Source organism: Lytechinus variegatus, chromosome 2, assembly GCF_018143015.1.
Source record: "Lytechinus variegatus isolate NC3 chromosome 2, Lvar_3.0, whole genome shotgun sequence".
In the NCBI taxonomy this organism is placed as follows: Eukaryota; Metazoa; Echinodermata; class Echinoidea; order Temnopleuroida; family Toxopneustidae; genus Lytechinus; species Lytechinus variegatus.
This window is the reverse complement of record NC_054741.1, coordinates 72,444,759-72,463,950: the sequence shown is the minus strand read 5'-3', so window position 1 is coordinate 72,463,950 and position 19,192 is coordinate 72,444,759. Positions and strand designations below refer to the sequence as shown.

The 19,192-nt window shown below is 35.6% G+C and overlaps 1 protein-coding gene and 1 long non-coding RNA gene across 4 annotated transcripts; one reads left to right on the top strand and one right to left on the bottom strand.

Annotated features, from left to right (window-relative positions):
* Positions 1-6,128: 6,128 nt before the first annotated feature.
* On the bottom strand, positions 6,129-18,996 carry LOC121408926. Of its 3 annotated transcripts, XR_005969101.1 has the most exons (3): positions 17,094-17,939; positions 15,071-16,472; positions 6,129-6,533 (listed from the first exon to the last, which is right to left on the bottom strand). It is a non-coding gene; the product is annotated as an uncharacterized LOC121408926 (long non-coding RNA). The 3 variants fall into 3 exon arrangements; XR_005969100.1 differs by having other exon boundaries at positions 6,129-6,555; positions 15,071-18,996; XR_005969099.1 differs by having other exon boundaries at positions 15,071-18,996.
* On the top strand, positions 8,119-12,536 carry LOC121408925. The gene is made up of 4 exons (XM_041600647.1): positions 8,119-8,320; positions 9,921-10,030; positions 10,912-11,027; positions 11,690-12,536. Exons 2-4 carry the CDS (start codon positions 10,018-10,020, stop codon positions 12,017-12,019), a joined length of 459 nt encoding a protein of 152 aa, XP_041456581.1. The 5' UTR covers positions 8,119-8,320; positions 9,921-10,017; the 3' UTR covers positions 12,020-12,536.
* Positions 18,997-19,192: the final 196 nt, after the last annotated feature.

Sequence of the window (19,192 nt, the reverse complement as noted above, 5' to 3'; positions counted from 1 at the left end):
CATGTTACCAGCATTTCCTGGAGAAATGTGCAGCAGTGGACTGATAAACTTTCCTTCGATTGTGCCGATCAATCCAAAATTCATCATCAGCTCTAACAAATTGATAAGTAAGATTCTGACTTCAGGTAAGATTTGTATTCATCATCACTGTTTTAGTAACTTTATTTCTCGTGCATGGAGTTGTCAGTAAAATATGATTGATCGTGAGAATGGTAGGTTTTAGGCATTTTTTTCAGGACTATATAATGTCATAAAGTGTTAACTTTCCGGGAAAAAATCATTTTCATCGAGTTTATTCAAGTTTACATACTCCTCGTTTTTAACATACTTAACCAAATTCGGTGCGAGAAAACGAAGCAAGTCATGATTGTAAATGATTCTGTAAAACAGCCTATTGTACACCCTCCCCCCTCCAAAAAGGCCTGTCTCATTTGCAAAACGTTATTTAGAATTTCTATTCGTTTTGGTGATTTAACGGGGTGTACATCATGTACATGGCATAGGGCTACGCATACATTCGTAATTCCGAAGCTTCGTAATTCCGAAGGTTCGGTTATTCCGAAGGTTCGTATTTCCGAAGGTTCGTAATTCCGAAGGTTCGTAATTCCGAAGGTTCGTCAATCCGAAAACGAAATAAGGTTCGTAATTCCGAAGGTTCGTTAATCCGAAAACGAAATAAGGCTCGTAATTCCGAAGGTTCGTTAATCCGAAAACAAAATAAGGTTCGTAATTCCGAAGGTTCGTTAATCCGAAAACGAAATAAGGTTCGTAATTCCGAAGGTTCGTTAATCCGAAAACGAAATAAGGTTCGTTAATCCGAAAATTTAATAAGGTTCGTATTTCCGAAAATGAAAATAATTCATTTTGGTAACAAAAACGATGTTGTCATTACAAGATTACACGATATTATGCAATGATAGTAATAACAATCGATGATACATGCGTGTGTTGGGGCCAAAGCATGTATTTCATTAAGATCATAGGCGCCCTGATCAAGCATAAGCTAATTTCGATTTTATCTGAGCAATTGCTGCCTATAAGCAAATGGTTTCAGATGCAGGGGATCAAGTGTGTTGGAAGCGTGCGAGCAACCTCTAGATAATAGGATTTGTATTGGAGGGGATGTCATTTTTAATAACAGCTTCTGCTGGTAATAAAAATAAAAATAATACTAATAATGATCCTTGTGAGATGTTGAAAGCGAATCGCAAGCTCAAACTAGTAGACATTTCATGTAACAAGACGTGAAGTGAGCATTCGGAGCATTTTTTGTAATCGTGAGAAAGATGTGTATCTTTCTAAAGAATTAATGCGAGGGCGAGCTGTAATTTGTTTATATACTGACCTGGGGCCCGTTGCATGAAACTTTCTACCTGAGAAAACTCAGGTTGTTTTTACAGGAGTTTTTGCCCTGTGCTAAAGTCTGTAGCGGAAATCAGACTAACCTTAGTTTTCATTTTTTACCAGAGTTTTCTCAGGTAAAAAGTTTTATGCAACAGGCTTCAGAAAGTAATCTTTTAAGGACTGCATTTAGCGACTCATGAATAGAATATATATCTCACGAACTAAATAATGAGAGCGCGAACCGCAAGCTTAAAATTTGTGATATTCCAACCTGAAAACGGGACATTTCATACTTCTGTTTTGTAACCAGGAATAGAATGAGTTCCTCAATAAACAATACTTGATGCGAGCAAGAAACGTGAGCCAAATTTTTCCGATTTTTCAACCTGAAAACTGGACATTCTAAGCATTCTTGTAAAAAAAAATAATAGCTGGGAGAATAGTTTTCAGAACTGAAGTGGCTTCCCTGGGTAAATAATATCTATATCAATATTATCATTCTAGGCCCACATGAAATTTCCAAAAGTTTGAGCACGTGATTCGCTCGCAACATCTCACAAGGATGCCCTTTTAACAGTAATTGACCAAAAAGGTGAATTTTACATCTTCAAATTTGACTTTTTCCCCCAAACCGCTTGCTCTCTACGCTCGCAGAAATGAACGTAGATATATAACTTTAGTGATCACTTAAAAAATTGTGCTCAATTTAGTTACTACAAAACACACAACCTCTTTACACAGATGATAATCTAATGGTGAAAATATCCGTTTGCACCAAATTGCCCCTATTGGCCCCTTTTTTTGCTTTGCCCCCCCCCCAAAAAAAAACGTTCCGCCGCCATTGGTTAAAACACACATCGTCTTCATGGCTAACTGCAAAAAGTTCTTAAAATGTCCCCTTTAGATCAGGTCGGGAGGGAGGCAGGGGGCATCAAAAATGAAAAAAAAACATGGGAATTAATATTTTCCAAGTTCCTTTTTCAAAAATAAATATGCCGTTTTTCATGTTTTTTCGAAATAAAATACTCTTATTAAAGTATACAAGTTAAGTTTTCAGGCTGGAATATTGAAAATTTTCAGCTTGCGCTTCGCACTCTCATTCGATTGGTGAAATATGCATCCTAAAAAGGTCACTAAATGCTTTCTTTAACAGGTTCCTTTTCTGGTCAGTATGTTTAAGCTCGCGTTTTGCGCTCGTGTTAATTCTTTAGTTAGATGCACATCTTTTTCATGACAGCAGAAATCTGCTCGGATTTTTAAAAACTAATTTTCATTTTTTATTGAAATAACCTAAAGTTTTAATTTGTGATTCACGCTCGCAACACCTCGCAATAATGCCATTTTAAGAATAATTGACCACAAAAAACCTTTGAATTTGCTTTACCAAGCCGCTCGCTCATACTCTCTCCCGAAAAATAAAGCCTAAATATACATTTTGCCATAATAAGAAGTCACTTCAAAAAGGTTTTCTCTACTTAATCACTATCAAACACACAATGACTTCAAGCAGATGATAATCTTAAGGTGAAAATATCACCAAAGTGCCCATTTTGACGTATGAGTTTCATTTTTTGGCTTTACCCCCAACGAAAATTCGTTCGGCCGCCCTTACCTTCCCATCCTCATAATAATTGAACGGCAAAAGTGTCCCCCGCCCCCCTACCCTTGCCTCTGCCTCTGCTTTCCCGGTTTTCATTTTTCGGATTAACGAACCTTATTTTGTTTTCGGATTAACGAACCTTATTTTGTTTTCGGATTAACGAACCTTATTTCGTTTTCGGATTAACGAACCTTCGGAAAACGAACCTTATTTCGTTTTCGGATCAACGAACCTTCGGAACAACGAACCTTTTTTCGTTTTCGGATTAACGAACCTTCGGAACAACGAACCTTATTTCGTTTTCGGATTAACGAACCTTCGGAACAACGAACCTTATTTCGTTTTCGGATTATCGAACCTTCGGAATAACGAATCGTCGGAATTACGCCACAAATGTTCGGATTAACGAACCCTTTTTCGTTTTCGGATTAACGAACATCGAGGTATAGGCAATTTACGTGTTTCGGAATTACGAACCTTCGGAATAAAGAACCTTCGGAATTACGAAGCTTCGGAATTACGAAGTGTAACCTAGGGCTATAGCCTATAGTTCCTTCGACTCCCAATCCAAAGAAACTAACGGGTAGATATTTTTGTATCGTTTCCGTTTAACATGATGAATCATTCGAGCATGAAATTAACACATTTTATTGATGATGTCTAGGGCATGGTCGTTGGTTGAACGTAGAGAAAACGTCTGCTGAAGATTTTTTTCTTCAGAAAAAGTTATAATGAAGATTATTGCTTTGCTGTGCACTTTTATATGTTTGAAGGGTATTCAAATGTTCTCTTTGTCCTGCTATGCGGACGCGATCACCCTTTTCTTGTGGGACCTTCGTTATTTTAGGGGGTCGTTGTTCAACGCTTTCCAAACTTTGCCTTCATTCCTCTTATTAACAAGACTGGGTTTTGTTTTAAGTGATCTATGATAACTCTTGTTATAACTCGTCACTATTTTGGGAAGAATAGACATGTACTTGCGGGTGTTTTTATGCGTAAAATACTTATAAAGCCTTTCTTTGATCGTACGATTTAGTCTTTCTACCACGCTTGCTTTTGCTTCGTTTTCAGTGGTGAAAAATTCTATCCCCCTTTTTGAAAAACGACTGCACTTGACGATTGGTAAATTCTGTCCCTTTATCCGTTTGAATTCGTAAGGGTTGCCGCCCCTCTCTAAAAACCTTTTTTATGGCTTTTACCAAAGCAACCCCCGTTTTATTCTTCAGTGGTACAATCCATGCATATTTTGAAAGGATATCGATAATCGTTAACAGATATCTATGTCCCGCATTGTATCGAGCTAATGGAGAAACATCTACCAAATCCATTTGCCATTGTTCATCAATACTCGTTACAAATACGCGACTCTTTGGAAATTTGCGTCTTATTGGTTTGTGCAGTGTATACGTATCCACCCCCATCAACCATTTTTTAATTTGTTTTCTAGAAAGTTTATGCACGCCATCTGATTTAACAAATTTATATAATCTATCAACCCCTCCAAAACTTGCTTCATGACCCGGGTCAAAATATATCTGTCGCAAATATTCATCCATGACATATGCTCACTCCTCAATGTTTTTTTTTTAAGAAATGATCTTTCATTATTTTCTCTGTTTTATTCTCTTTATAATCATTGTCCTTTTGTGTCGCTAGTTTTTTTTCTTTAGATATATATTATTTCTTTTTATCTCTCGTTCCCTATCTCAATATCACCACACCCCTCTCCCCTCACTATTACTCTTGTTATTTTACTCTATATCTCATTCACATTTGTACTGTCCAAATAAACCCAATTATCATCATCATCATTGTCAACAACAACAACATCATCATCATCATCAACAACATCATCATCATCATCAACAACATCATCATCAACAACAGCAATCGCTACAACTACATTTTTAACAAGCAACATAATACGTTGGCAAATATTTATTTCGTTTCAACAATAAACTTAAATGGTTCGTTTTTATTAAAAAAAAACAAACAAACATGTATTTTCGTTTGTCTTTTCATTCAACATATTGTGCTACATCTTCAGATACATCGCTTGATTATATACTAAATAACACTTTAACATATAACTTAATATTCAACTGACATAAATAAAAGTCAACATAAATATCTATACCATTGTGTTATGCTCTGTACAAAAAATATAAACTACTCAACCTTTTTTCCTGATTATTTCTTGAACGTTTGTCACAAGAAAAAAATTACCTTTCAATTGTATCAATTTAAAATTTGAAGAAAATTACAACACATAAACAACAAACAGTATGTAAATTAAATAATCAAAATACAATTCAACGTAGCTATACATAAATTTTTATACTATTGGCTCATGTTAGTTTTTTTCTTCTTCTTTGTGCTTGTAAATTTCCTAACTCTACTCTTGTCTTTTTAATCTACTGGTCATCGTTATTTAAAAAACCAGGATATATAACAACAAACTAGTGAACTAAATTAACAACAATAAAAATCAGCATAATGTATACAATCCTCAACCACCCCAAAACTTCAATGAATTTTGCCTAATGTAGTTTTTGAATTGTTGATGTTTGACCTCGTTTATTTCTTACTACAGGTACAAGAATGTTCGAATAGGTTAACCCCTATCATTGTATTGTATCAATGTAACATATCCAAAACTCAAAGTTAATATAGGTTATTATATATATATATATATATATATATATATATATATATATATATATATATATATATATATATATATATATATAACAACAAACTTAGACTTTCAAAAATGGATTTCAACCCCTCTACCTAATTAATTTAGATACATAAATGCAGTTTTACTATTCAGTCACGTTAAAATCCATCAAACAATTCAATATAAATTTATCTCACTAAAATACTTTCTACATATCCACCATCCCCTCTCTTGATAAAATCAAATGGACAACAGCATATTTTTTATTTCATTTAAAATGTCTTCTTTCATATAATGGAAAAATGCGAATTCGACCATCTCTGTGGTCAGTAGTTCTTTATCACAATCATACAACAAATCCCAATTATAAATTTCTTAAAAAAAAAATCCTTCTCGTTGGTTGACAAAACGGCGTCCATGAAAAATCGTTCAACCTTTTCCCCCCAGTCTAACCATAAACATTCGAAATGGTATTTTTGAGCAAGACAGTCATTTTGACACCCCTCGCAACTTTCTTGAGCAAGGGTGTGTATTCTCCTGGTTAGTGCAACACGCATTAAAATTAGAATATCAACTGTTAAATGGACGAACCCATTCGCCGAAGGTGGTTCCCTTGCCTCCTGCATCGGTGCTTCATCGTCGTCGTCGTCTCCACTGTACTTCGCTTCTATCAGTATGACGCTGTCTGATCTATCCTGCTCCTCTTCGTCACCGTCTGCAAAGAGCCTGGCCCTGATTCCGTCCAACGAAGCTCGGTTCCTTGGAACAGGGGTACTCGTTCTTTCAGGAGCAAATCCTGCAGGGAGAAATGGACTGTCGTCGTTAATTGTATAGACCCGGCGTAACGGTGATCAGCTGGGGCGTCTCGAGAACTGATGGTGTTGGAGATGGTGGGATCTCGCCTTCCTCCTGCTCTTCCATTAAAGACTTGCTGCCGAGGCACAGTGACAAAATGACAAAGAACCAACTATTTAGCGCTAGCCTTCCACAGCCATTTAAAAAAACATTAACATTAATTTTTACTATTTTGTGGGGCATTACAATTTTTAAAGACACATATTAATTCCTTATTTAAAAAAAAGAGAAAGAGCGAGAAAACGTATGAAACATAATTCAAACTGTTGGATGGATTTTTTTTGTAAAACTACTTCTTTTCTGGATTTTCACATTCACGGAGGGCCTTAGTCACCCTCCCCGCAGCTTTTAATAAAGCTCTCCAATCTTCCGATGTTAGATTAATACCTCTTTTTCCCTCCCCCCTTTTCTGATAATATTCCCTACACTCTTAAAAATGTTGGGTAAAGTACACTGGGTAAATGGAAATTGGGCATAGGTTGGTTAAATCTTTCCCAACTTTTTACTACATACATTTACCCAGCATGTGTCACAAGATATCTGCCTACATAATGGGCAAAAGCGCTGGGTAAATAAGCATTGGGAATAACTTGGCCCTACAATTGGGTAAAACTTCCCCCAACTTTTTACTAAATGCATATCATTCTTAAAAATGTTGGGCAAATTACACTGTGTAAATGAAGATTGGGCATAGGTTGGTTAAAATCCCAGCTTTTTACTGCATGTATTTACCCAGCATATGTCAAAAGATATAATGCGGGGATATAATATGCCTACATAATGAGCAACAAGGTTGGGCAAATGAACCCGACAATCAGGGGGTAAAGCTTTCCCACCTTTTTACTACATGCTAATAAAAGAGAGGAAATCATGCCTACACACTGGATAAACCTAAGAAATGCAAGTTGGGCATATTTTAACTTACAACTAGGAAACTTTCCCTAAATGCATGGGTATAAAACAAGGCGCGTAACCCCCCCCCCAAAAAAAAAAAAGTGGCATACGTTAACTGAGCAAGTTTCCAAATTTCTGCATTGTGGTTAATCATTTACTGAACCGCAATAAACTTGGGCACGCTTTAACCTATTAAAAAGCTGTGAAATGTTCCCCGTTGTGGTTGTAATGCATTTTGCCCACATATTGGGTAACCATCAGACGCAGGTTGGGCATATTTTAGCCTAGACGGGCTAAGTAAATCCAAAATGAAATTTCACAGATCAGTCAGCTCATACTTTAGATTTTTTTTTAATTGGTCATGTTAAACGATGACCCAACCTTATATAGTTTAATAAAAATTAAACCTGCAACTGGGATCGAGTTACCCAAATTCCTACAATCATGACATAGGTAAATACTTAGTTTTTACGCAGAACTGCAATTTGGGCATATTTTAATCTTCAACTCGGTAAATAATTATTCTCCAAAGGCAAATCCTACATACTGAGTAAACATTTACGAGAAAGCACAAATTGGGCATATTTTAATCTGCACTGGTTCAACTTCCCCAAATTTGTCACATGGTTGGTACATTTACATCCTCACGTGTCACGGTACGGTCGCGCGCCAGTCCTGCGAGAAGACCAACCCAGTACAGTGTGTGCAGCGCAGACCAGAGAGCTGAGCGCGCTGTCGATGTCGAGAACACTAAACTGGACTGGCCGACCCGCCTGCAGATGCCAAGCTTGTGTATTCTATCAAGTGTCATCTTGTGTCTTGCAGCCATAATGGACAGTCTTGATGATGTTGATGTGGAAATGTTTGAAATGATTGGAAGTCCTGCCCTTGATATTGACGACTATTTGAAAAAGTGGGGCGTTCAGGAGCTCAGTGAAATTTTTAAGGTCAGTACCGGTACCGGTAACGTGTCGTTAAATTAAACAAACTGGTTAGGCCTAGGGCGGCTAGGCCTAGCCCTAGGCAGCCTAACGACTGCGTCAGATCTAAGTTAGATCTAACCCAGGGAGCTCCCTGGGTTAAGTTAGATCTAGTACTAGTACTGTTGCGTTACTATTATTAGTATTAGCCTAGATCTAACAACAGTCAACAGCACTCAGCAGGCGGGGCCTAACGTTAGGTCCAACAAAGATCAAAAATTGAAGTTTTTATGTGTGTAGTAGGCCTACGGCGATATAGACCTAGTTGAGTTGTCCATTCGTACTGATTATTTTAAGATATCCTTTGAAAATAGGAAAATGGCCAAAACAGACTTTTAATTAAATAGTGGAATTGCTCCCTTGATTTGTGCTAGATCAACAAGTTCCAACATAATTCAAATAACACAATTTTGTCTTTCAAAAGATACCAAACATTAAAAGATTTTTAATGCATAAAGAGGGCCTTTTAATTTGTTCTTGCAATTCATTATGTTTCCTGCACACATGTCCATTATAAATCCTACTTAGATCTAAGATTTAAAGGGGTACTCCAGGCTGGAAAAATTCATACCTAAATAAAGTTTAATTCACTAGGCAAAATGCTGAAAATTTCATCAAAATCTGACAAAAAATAAAAAAGTTAAGAAATTTGTAAGTTTTGTAGTATTTTGGTGAAACAGTTATATGCATGTCTTCATGAATATGCAGTGAGGAAGCTGATGATGTTATATCTCCATCTGTTTTGTATTTTATTACATGAAATTACATTTATTCAAAGTTTGTCCATCAAGAATGAAAATAATAGACAAATGATATAAAGTGTAAGATAATCATTGCTGCAATGAATTTTGTTAAAAGGGGGATATATCATAAACACATATATGGAAATATGAAATAATTGTGATTTTATGTAATAAGATAAGAAAAAGGAAAGTGGGACATGACATCATCCCACCTATTGAATATTCATGACGTGCATTTATCTGTTTTCACAAAATATTGCTAAACTTTAAAATTCAATAATTTTGTTAATTGTCATCCAATTTTGATGAAATTTTCAGCATTTTGATCTGTAAATTTTGCTCTATTTATTTAGCTATGAATTTTTCCAGCCTGGAGTACCCTTTTAATTCTGATTCATGTTTACAACTTACAAGCTGATATGTGTGTCATTGCATAAATGACTTTTATAATCTTGGATATTCATTGGTGTTTATGGATTTTGTATTGTTTCCTAGATCTTTAAACTTTTACTGGTTGCCATGGGCATCAGTTTCCTTTGGGATGGGGGGGGGGGCAACAATTGATTGATTTTCATAACTTTGAGCAAACAAAACTCAACAATATTAGAATCGAAGGGAACTTGCATCCTTGAGTTTTTATTGCTCTTACATGTATTTGAATATCACTCCTGTAACCCAGATGATATATATTAATAAAACGTATGGGCATTATTATAAAAAAAGTAGCTTCTCAAATTATACATCCACTTATTTCCACCTCAGTTACTTATTTCTCTTTTCTTTTCTTTGTTTTAAATTTTATTTTTTATTTTCCTTGCCACCAGACAACGAAATTGACATCCATGTCCTACCAGACCTCGATGAAGATAGCATCAAAGAGCTTATTCCAAAGATGGGGAAGAGAATCAAATTTATCAAAGGATGGAGAGCAGAGGTAAACGTATTTCTTTCAAGTGCTTCAAATGCTTGAAATCTTTTGGAGGAATCCAGTCCCTGTTTTTTCATTTCAAACATTCCCATCAAATTCGGTATGGTCGCAGAGTGCATGTAACATGCTTACAAAATAATTGTAGAAGCAATTTCAACACATTGTGTGGATTCAAGAAACATTTGTTATCTAAACACTGTAGAGAAAGAAATATTAATGGACAAAAAACATAGTTGTAAACAATCAAACACTGGATGTTAGTTTTTCCATATCGTCTATTTTCTTTCTATTTTCTTGTATTGTTTTTCGTTTCATCTCCTTTTGTTCTTTATTTCCCTTCCCTAAATTCTTTATAAGTGTAACTTTCTCCTGAGGGGTGCCATATTGAGGCATACTTTGAGTGTGTTAGGGTATAATGATGGTTATTTTCCCATCATAATTTAGTGTTTGTTCTTTAAGTCAGATTTCAAAGCCAATAATATGCAGTGTACATTAATGTACAGTTCCTAGTTTAGGCCTATATGTGGCAAATAATTGGCCAGCATGCTGCCATTCTGTGAAGCCCTAGTGTCAAATGTATGTACATCATGGTTTATACTTACAATTCCTTGCAAATACACATGATTTTTTTTATTGCATGCTACTGGCAGAAGGGCATAACACTGATTTAAGCAGAAGGGTGTAAGCAATTAATCACCTTTATCTTCAAAATTATATGATACAAATTTTCAAACTAAATTATCATATTTTAACAGAAATAAACAACTTTTATTGCTTACACTTTTCTGCTTAAGTCACACTCTTGTGCTCTTCTGACAGCGGCATGATGATATATACACACTGTTAAATATGGAATTCAGAAACTTCTTTTTTATTCCAATCTCCAGGAGAAAAGACAAACCTAGCATTGGTCCTCCTGCCAGCTATTCTACGTGGAAGGAAAGTTTCTAGGGGTGTGTGCACTGTGCAGGAGACACTTGATGCTTTCATAGATGTTCAGCCCGTAAGTATATTTTAAATCAAATCAACAGCCATTCTAATACCAAACAATGTTTCATAGGTTGGAGATGGAAAAGAGAATTCTGCACTTCATACAAAAAAAAAGAAATGAACTGATCAGGCATACTTTCGTTTTGGCTGTAATCACTTGATTAATATGGATGAAGAAGGGGTACACAATGGGGGCCTTGCAATACAAAATTAATTTTCAACCTTTTCTTGAAATTGCATAGGTAATTTTAAGAAGACCTAGCAATAATCATCCTTCCAGTACAGTTCAGATCTAATTATGTTGCCCCATGTGTGGATGGCTGGTTTGGAGGGGGGGGGGGGGAGTGTTTTTGTAGGGAAAAAAACTGCATGCTTGTTAACAAGGAAAAGGGACTTTAATGTTAACCATGTGAGACACCCCCCCCCGGACAAATTGAAAGCGAACATTGTCTTTTCCTTGCTTATAGATGCAAAGCTGGATAATGTTTAAAATTGGCAGGAGTCATCCTTGATGATCGTGTCGGGCACTTGAACTCGGGGGGGGGGGTGGCATTTAGGAATAGAGGTTTTGTAACTTCTTTAAATCAAAGGCTTGTAATCATGGGTAAGTAAATATTTGAAACCATCATAAATACAGAAAATAAAATATTTATCTTTGTCTCTGCTGCAAAACAGGTGGTGAACATCGAGGAGTATTTGAAGTCTATAGATGGCCAGCAGCGTACCCAACCCTTTGTGATGGCTAGAGGAAGCAAGCTGAAACCATCTCAGACATGCGTAATCATTGAACGACATGCCATCGAGACACCAAGCCTCCTCGCTGCTGTAGATCTCGCGTACAAGACCACATTTGTATTCGATGTTGAATACCAGCAGCATTGCCGCCAAGTGTGGATCTTTCTGCAGAGTGTCGTATATGGCATCGGGGATGAAGGTCCAAACATAACAGTTACTCCTAAAGTTCATGACCTGAGGGCATTTCTTGACACAAAAGACATCATCTAAACTATGAAGCTCAGATAAAAAAAAATCTAGAGACTGTGGAGTCAAACCCAACATTATTTCTATCAGCCTCAATTTCAAGCATATTGTTCATGCACCCAAGGAAAAGGAGGAGACCAAAATGTACTGAACTATACATTTAAACCTTATGTTGTCAACTTCTCTTGCAAGAGCTCTTTGAAATGTGAAAAGCTACCTCTCAGCATTGATGGCAGGAAAATTTGTTTTGAACATGAAGAGACATTTGAATATGAACAGTCTAGGAAAAGTACACTTTCATTTCATGATTTTATATTCCATTAAAAATGGTTATTTGTATTTTAATCGGACTCGAGAAGTAGCACCAAAGAAGCCCTGTATTTAGTTCTGCAAAGATCCAAAAATACTTTTTAAAATGAATATTGACTGATAAATACAGAATTGAGGTTTCTGCAGAAAAGTCACATTTTGTTTTGACAAATCATATGGGCAAGTGCTTTTTGACATTATCATTCCTGTCACAATTTAAGCGGAATTGTTGGGCCCCCAGCAATCTATAAATATAGTTGGGAGTCAAACAAATCTTCCAGTCAATATTTTTCTTTAAAAAGAATTCTTTTAAAAATCTTTGCAGAAGGGTGTGGCCATTATGTGACCACTGACCCATAACTAGCTTCTCACCATCAGCTGTTTGATTCTGCTTATTCAGAAAATATCACAATTTCATGCTAATCATGTATGCTCTGTCTCTAAGTGTCTTCATAATGTGTAATTTGTCTTTGCATATTTATCAAATATTGGAGCATGCACATATAGCAAGCCAAGAAATTAATAATCAGTTCGAGGTATTTTTTACGCCTCAAATCATACAAAATGGTGTAATATCAGAGCGCTACATTTATGAGACCCTTTGCCTTATATCTTGATAATGAAAACTAGAAGGATGCGTACATTACTTTGCTATACTGATTATACTGAAAACATAAACCCCAAATCATTGCATTACCTGCAAAGTATAATGCCTTAAATTTATACAGAAAATTCCTATTGTTACCTTCCTTTGTTCTCTAATAGCTTTTGTCTTGATGAATATATTCTGTCCAAAAGATGCAAACAAAATATTCCATGTACATCTCCATTTCTGATTTTGATATATGAAAATGGACAAGTAAGTCTTTTTGTTTTTGACTTCAACACTTCTATTGCGTTGATCAATAGCTTGACAGTATAAGGATTAGACAACGTACGATTTATGTTGTTTTTGGTTTTCATTGCTAAGTTAAGTATTTGAGCATTGTTATCTCAAGGATCAGTTTGTGTATAAACAAATATACCTGCAATCTATTGTTTAAAGTAATGATTACTTATTTCAGCATCAGATTTTTCAGATTTGGCTGAGTGATTACTAATTTGTGTTAATAGAAACACCATTAATTGTTTTTAACAGCCTGATTGTTAGTCAAAAGTGAGGGAGTTACTGTTGTCTACTTTTTAAAGTGTTATGCATGGAGAAAAACCAATCAAGCAGGCCATATTCAAATGCAATACATCCATTTTGGTAGACATAGAAGGCATTTTCTTGCACCAATGGCTCTGTCTCTTGCATGCATTGGAGGCTGCAGACATATAGACCTCAACACTATATAGATTTGATATTAGCTTAAATGTTTGTTACAAAATTCTTATAAATGGTAGCATACTGGAATATGCTTGATTTCATGTTTGTTTTACATTCACAAGAAAAGATAGGCGTAATGACAAAATATCGTTTTTACCCCAATGATACCTACATGAGACTCTATTAGTTTATCTCTTACTAATGATAATTAGGACGATGTGTAAAATGTTTTCCTAAATACATTCATTGCTTATAATCGAAAACAAGATGGCCATATCACTGCACTACTTGTAAATGTATAATGCAATTGATATATCTTACTAATTGTTACTCTTTGTTGTGTAATTTACTTTCTTATGTTTGAGAATATACACTATTCAAAACATGCGAGCAAACTCTCAACTCTTTTTATTTGAATGTTTTCCTTTTAAAAAACTTTACCCTTGCAGCTAGAGTTTACCCTTAATTTGCAGTTCAATTGTCAGGTTTACCATATAGCCATATATTTGTGATTTTATACAAGGCTGGGTAAAATGTACACCAAACTGGAGTAAAAAGAGATATGAGGTTACCCAGTAGCTTTTTACCCATATAGATTTTGCCCATTAGGGCCTTGGATACATATGAACCCTCATGCTGGGTAAGAGTTGGGTAACGGATGGTAAAACAGGGCGTTGGGTAAATGTATGAGCAATGTCTTACTGGGCAATGAAATTGGGTAATGAATTATGACCAACAGTTTAACCCAGTCTGGTCATTTCCAAATTTAAATGGGTAATAATATGGCAATATCCTTGGTCAATTTGTTGGGTAAATAATTTACCCAACTCCATTACCCAGTCAAAATCTTTATAACCCTTATTATGGTAATAGTTGGGTAAATTTTGTTGGGCAACACGGTTGGGCAATCTTGAAATGGGTAATTAGATGGGCAATGCAGTTTGCTCTATAATGGGTAAATTATGAAATTGGTAAACTTTACCCAAAAGTTGGGTGGATACATAAGTACCCTCATGTTGGGTAAATTTTGGGTAAAATTTTGCCCAATTTTTTTAAGAGTGTAATATTGACGTATGATTTACCACGAAACGTCTTAACCACCACAAATTGGTCTTTTCCCAACTCGTACGCCCCTTTCGTACCATCCTCAAATACATATGGCTTAATAAATGGCTGTTTCCCACTATGGCTATCAGTTGGTTGCTTTGTGCTACTGCACTTGCGACCAGAAGGTCCCTATAATGACAAAATAAATGAATGAATTAATTAAAAAACATCACTCTTTGTCATGAATCTATTTCAATCAGCCATCATTTCTGTTTTTTCTGCATGATTTTCACATTTATTCCATTAAAACTTCAAACAAATCCATAACTCCCATTATACATGTACATAAATCTTCAGGAGGCTGTCTTCTATTGCTAACTATTAATTGAACAATATAATAATAAACTCACCTGCATAACACCATTAACCAAATTGTTTGTTATCTGCTTGATATTGTCTTCAGCATGGACATCGCGGGCTTGATCATTGATTGGTGCCATTGTTTATCGAAATGTATTCTTTGACGGAAGACTTGACTGGATCGTTGTGAGACGTTTGCTCTGGCTCTGGTCACAATGAATATGTGATTCTTTTTCCAAAATATGGTCAGTACTTTTTTTTTCGTTGATGGGTGCCATTCTGATCTTGGCTTAGATACACGGACAGAAGGCTGGTCTGAATCGTTAATACTCCGTTCCTCCTCCTCTATGTAGATGATGATATATGTTAGGTTATCATTCATCTCCTCCTCTTCATTGTCTGTATTTCGAGCGTGGTCCATCGTTTACACGTTCCTATAAACAAGAGTACATGTTAAGGGGTCCATCTTGCAGATATAAATGGACTTCATTCGTTCCTCCCGGCGACTCTGTCATCATTGGTGGTGGTTCTAGGGATACACATGACGACGATGGTGGAGTTATTGGAATCTCCAATCCTTCATCCGTCCTCTTCCGCATGAAAAACATGTTGCTGAGACACAGTTTCTACTTCATCTTTTATTTTTGCTGGTAATATTGCCGAATTTTGGCATAGGTTTGCCCTCGAAGTGTTTTCGTCACCGCAAAACGATCATGGTTCGATCAAAGCACTTTGATGTTGGTGTATCCAACAAATCGTCCGAAGGTTTTGGTAAATTCTTTGCTCCCATTCTGCAGGCACCCTGTATGAATTCAGAGAACCAACTTGTAACACTCATGCATAATAGCAGCCATCGTTTAATTGATGTATAACATATTTGAAATTTATATATAAAAAGAGGCATAACAGGTCGTGTAAAAGTCAGTTTCGAATTCATAACTTAAAAGAGAACCTTCATCAATTAGAATTTTCTCGACACTTCTTTACTTTTTGGCTGTTTTGGGGGTTGATTGTGGTTTGCACTTTTTAATGTCATGGGGAGATTTTGTCACATGTCCTGAAGCTTTAAAACAAAAAAAAAACAGCCGGTCTTCAAATGTCATATTAATTACCCTCCCTTTTTCTTGTTATACTTATCAATATTCATGATATAAACAAAATCCACCACAGAAAATCAACCCCTTCCAAATTCGAATGGCACTTTTGTACGATCCTTTGTTCAATGTTACGATGAATATCGTTAGCATGGAGACGAAATCCAAATTACCCTTAGATAGCTATTGTATTGCATATGCTATTCTCCGAATCTAAAAAAATCGTTTACTTCACATTCAAAGTGAATCATAGAAATCAAAACTATTACGAAAGTGTCATACCTGAAATTCTCATATTACTGCCCACGTGTCATGCTAGTCATTTCCCTTCTTCTATCTTTGGTCTGCTACAAGAGATCTAATATTTTTTTTTATAAAAAGGGAGAAAAAATGTCAGAACTGATATTGCTGCCGGTTGATTGTTTGTGATTCTGTACTTTTCATCTCGTGAAAATGTGAGAAGTTTTCACTCCGAGTAATTTCCTGTTGGATGGTGTTACTTTTTTCCTGGGTAGAGCACCGTCTAGTAAACGTCAGTCAACATTTCAAATTATTCAAACAATTAAAAAATTTTGTGATACACCTTCTTCCAAGAATCTTTTCAATTGTCATTCGTCACAGTTATGAATAATTGTATTTCGTTCGATACACATTATTTAGTCTGTGACTTTCCTCCTAGAATTTCACGTATGACTTTCTGTAACTTGTCTCTCTTGTCATAATTGTACGAGACCCCTCCTCCCAAACCTTACTAGATTTTCAATTTTCTAAATATTTTTCCAAGAAAGTATAATTAATCGATCATGAATTGCTTGTTGATTTGATTTGTATTAGAATAGAAAGTGGTTCGGTCGCAAACATATTTCTTTGAAAAAGGAAATTGAACACTCATAAAGAATCATATTTTGATATAACTCCATGCACGCAACGAGAAAAATATCGACATTTTGGACTAAAACAGTGATAATTAAAAATTTACCTTGAAAGCAGTTTTTGGTCAGTTATGATAGACAGACGAGCTGTGGATTGATCGTCACTTTCGAGGTGATATCTGAAGGAGCATACCACTGCTGCATCACGAGTTGCTGCCTTCATGAGATAGGACGAAGAAATGCCCATGGTCTGCTCCAACACAGGTGTGTACATTCTCTTTTATCCACTAATACAAAGTGCCCTCTCCCCTCCATTGTTACCTCATAACATTTCGTTGCCATGAAACATTTTGTTTACATGTATTCATTTCAGCCAACACATATATCTATAATCCCTTTTCTCCTTTGTACCCCTTACAATATTTTATTTTCATCATTGTTTTACATCAATTGTATCTCGACCCATCCCTGTAAGTTCTTTATCTAAGTACGTGCCCATCTCGCCTAGTGTTTCCTCACAGAAGGTTTCCATGCCATTACCATTGATTCCAGCTCTGTTTAACCCCTATGTTAGCAGCAAACTGTGATACAAGATCATTTTGAAGTGCTTCATATCCCTTTATTTATTTTTTTACTTACATGAACCCTCATTTTAAAACGGAATGTATGTTGTTTCTCCCAGTTGTTATTGGATTGGTAAATATAATTAGAATTCATGTGAATGTGACAGTTTGGATGGAATATTATCAGAAAATAATGAATCATAACGGTTATCATAATAATTGTAGTTGTCAGTTATGTAAAATGAATACTTAGTCATCGTGGTCAAGGCATTCCATATATTATGTGGATATTGTAATTTTTCTGATGGCGTATTTGACGTATTATCTTTCAAAATCAAATTGATTTCTCTATGTATTCTCTAAAAAGGCTGTATAATTTTTTTAGCTCATTGTTTAAGCCCGTCACTCTAAACAACTTTTTAAACAACTTGTTGTTAGAGTGATAGGCCTAAACAAAGTGCTAATTTTTTTAATACTATATGCTCCTGCTGTCCAAATTCGAATAGCATTATAGGAGTATTTTTTTTACTATTTAAATGTCGGTTTAACACATATGCCGAGTTATCAACTGCAAGTAAGAAATGTTAACAGCTTTTGTCGTTTGTAGTCTTTAAATGACATTAAACTTGTCATAATTGGGGAAATATAACTCGTTACGATCCATTTTGGGGTTTGATTTATCAATCGTTCACGCTCATGATTCATTTCTGCACGACATTGTTCATAATTGGGATCTTGTAGTAAGATGTACTTGGTATAATGTCGATAAAATAATGTAGATTTTCTACTGAGTCATTCCTTTGGTATATTCGATGGATTATTTTGGTGATTCATATCCCAATTAACAATTTCATGAATGACTTTGACCTAATTACAAAAGCGTGACCAGGATCTAATTAAGGACATGTATAACAAAATGGCGATCTTGTACTCCATTTTAAAAGCGATTAAATTCTAGTGCCCTTCGATTCAATAGACCATTGAATTCGATTTCATCAAAGAGTTATGTGATCTTAGCCGGTCTACTCGGCTGTTCAACGCTGTTAAATTACTCAGTCAACTTGTTGTCCAATCAGCGAGCCTCGAGCTATTGTTCGGTGAGAAAGGACCGGTAGATAGTGACAGGCCGCGAACCAATCACGGCTCGTCTATATGACTAGTTTGATCACATGATGATCTTGATGTACCAAAATAAAACCTCGGAGAAGGTAGGGCACATGGACCATATTTATATCCCTAAAATTTTAACTGCCTTTTAAGCATGAATTTGCTCCAAGTTAATATATGTGTTGTAATTGCAATTTACAATGTTGAGTGTATACTCATTTAGGATTTTGACTCTAAATTGGTCAATGTGGATGTTAAGGAGTTCCTTTCGTGGAGAATTAATTCAACTTATAGAAATTTCTGGCTTTTCTGATCAAACTTGCGATCCTTTATTTAATGGACGTGAGTCAGAAATTTATATTTGAATTAATTAGTCAAAATTCTCGCATCGGAAAGACTTATGATCTGGTTACAACTTCATTTGATTAGTAACTTCAAACCACAAATCCCCATTAAGGCTTTATCCGGCATGTGAAGAAACTATATCTGAACTACATCAAGTGAAATGCTTTTTTGCTTGCTTTCATTAAAAGGCC

Coding starts and splice junctions, on each gene's coding strand:
- LOC121408925 (XM_041600647.1), top strand. Junction 11,028..11,689: donor CTTTCATAGATGTTCAGCCC/GTAAGTATATTT, acceptor GCTGCAAAACAG/GTGGTGAACATCGAGGAGTA.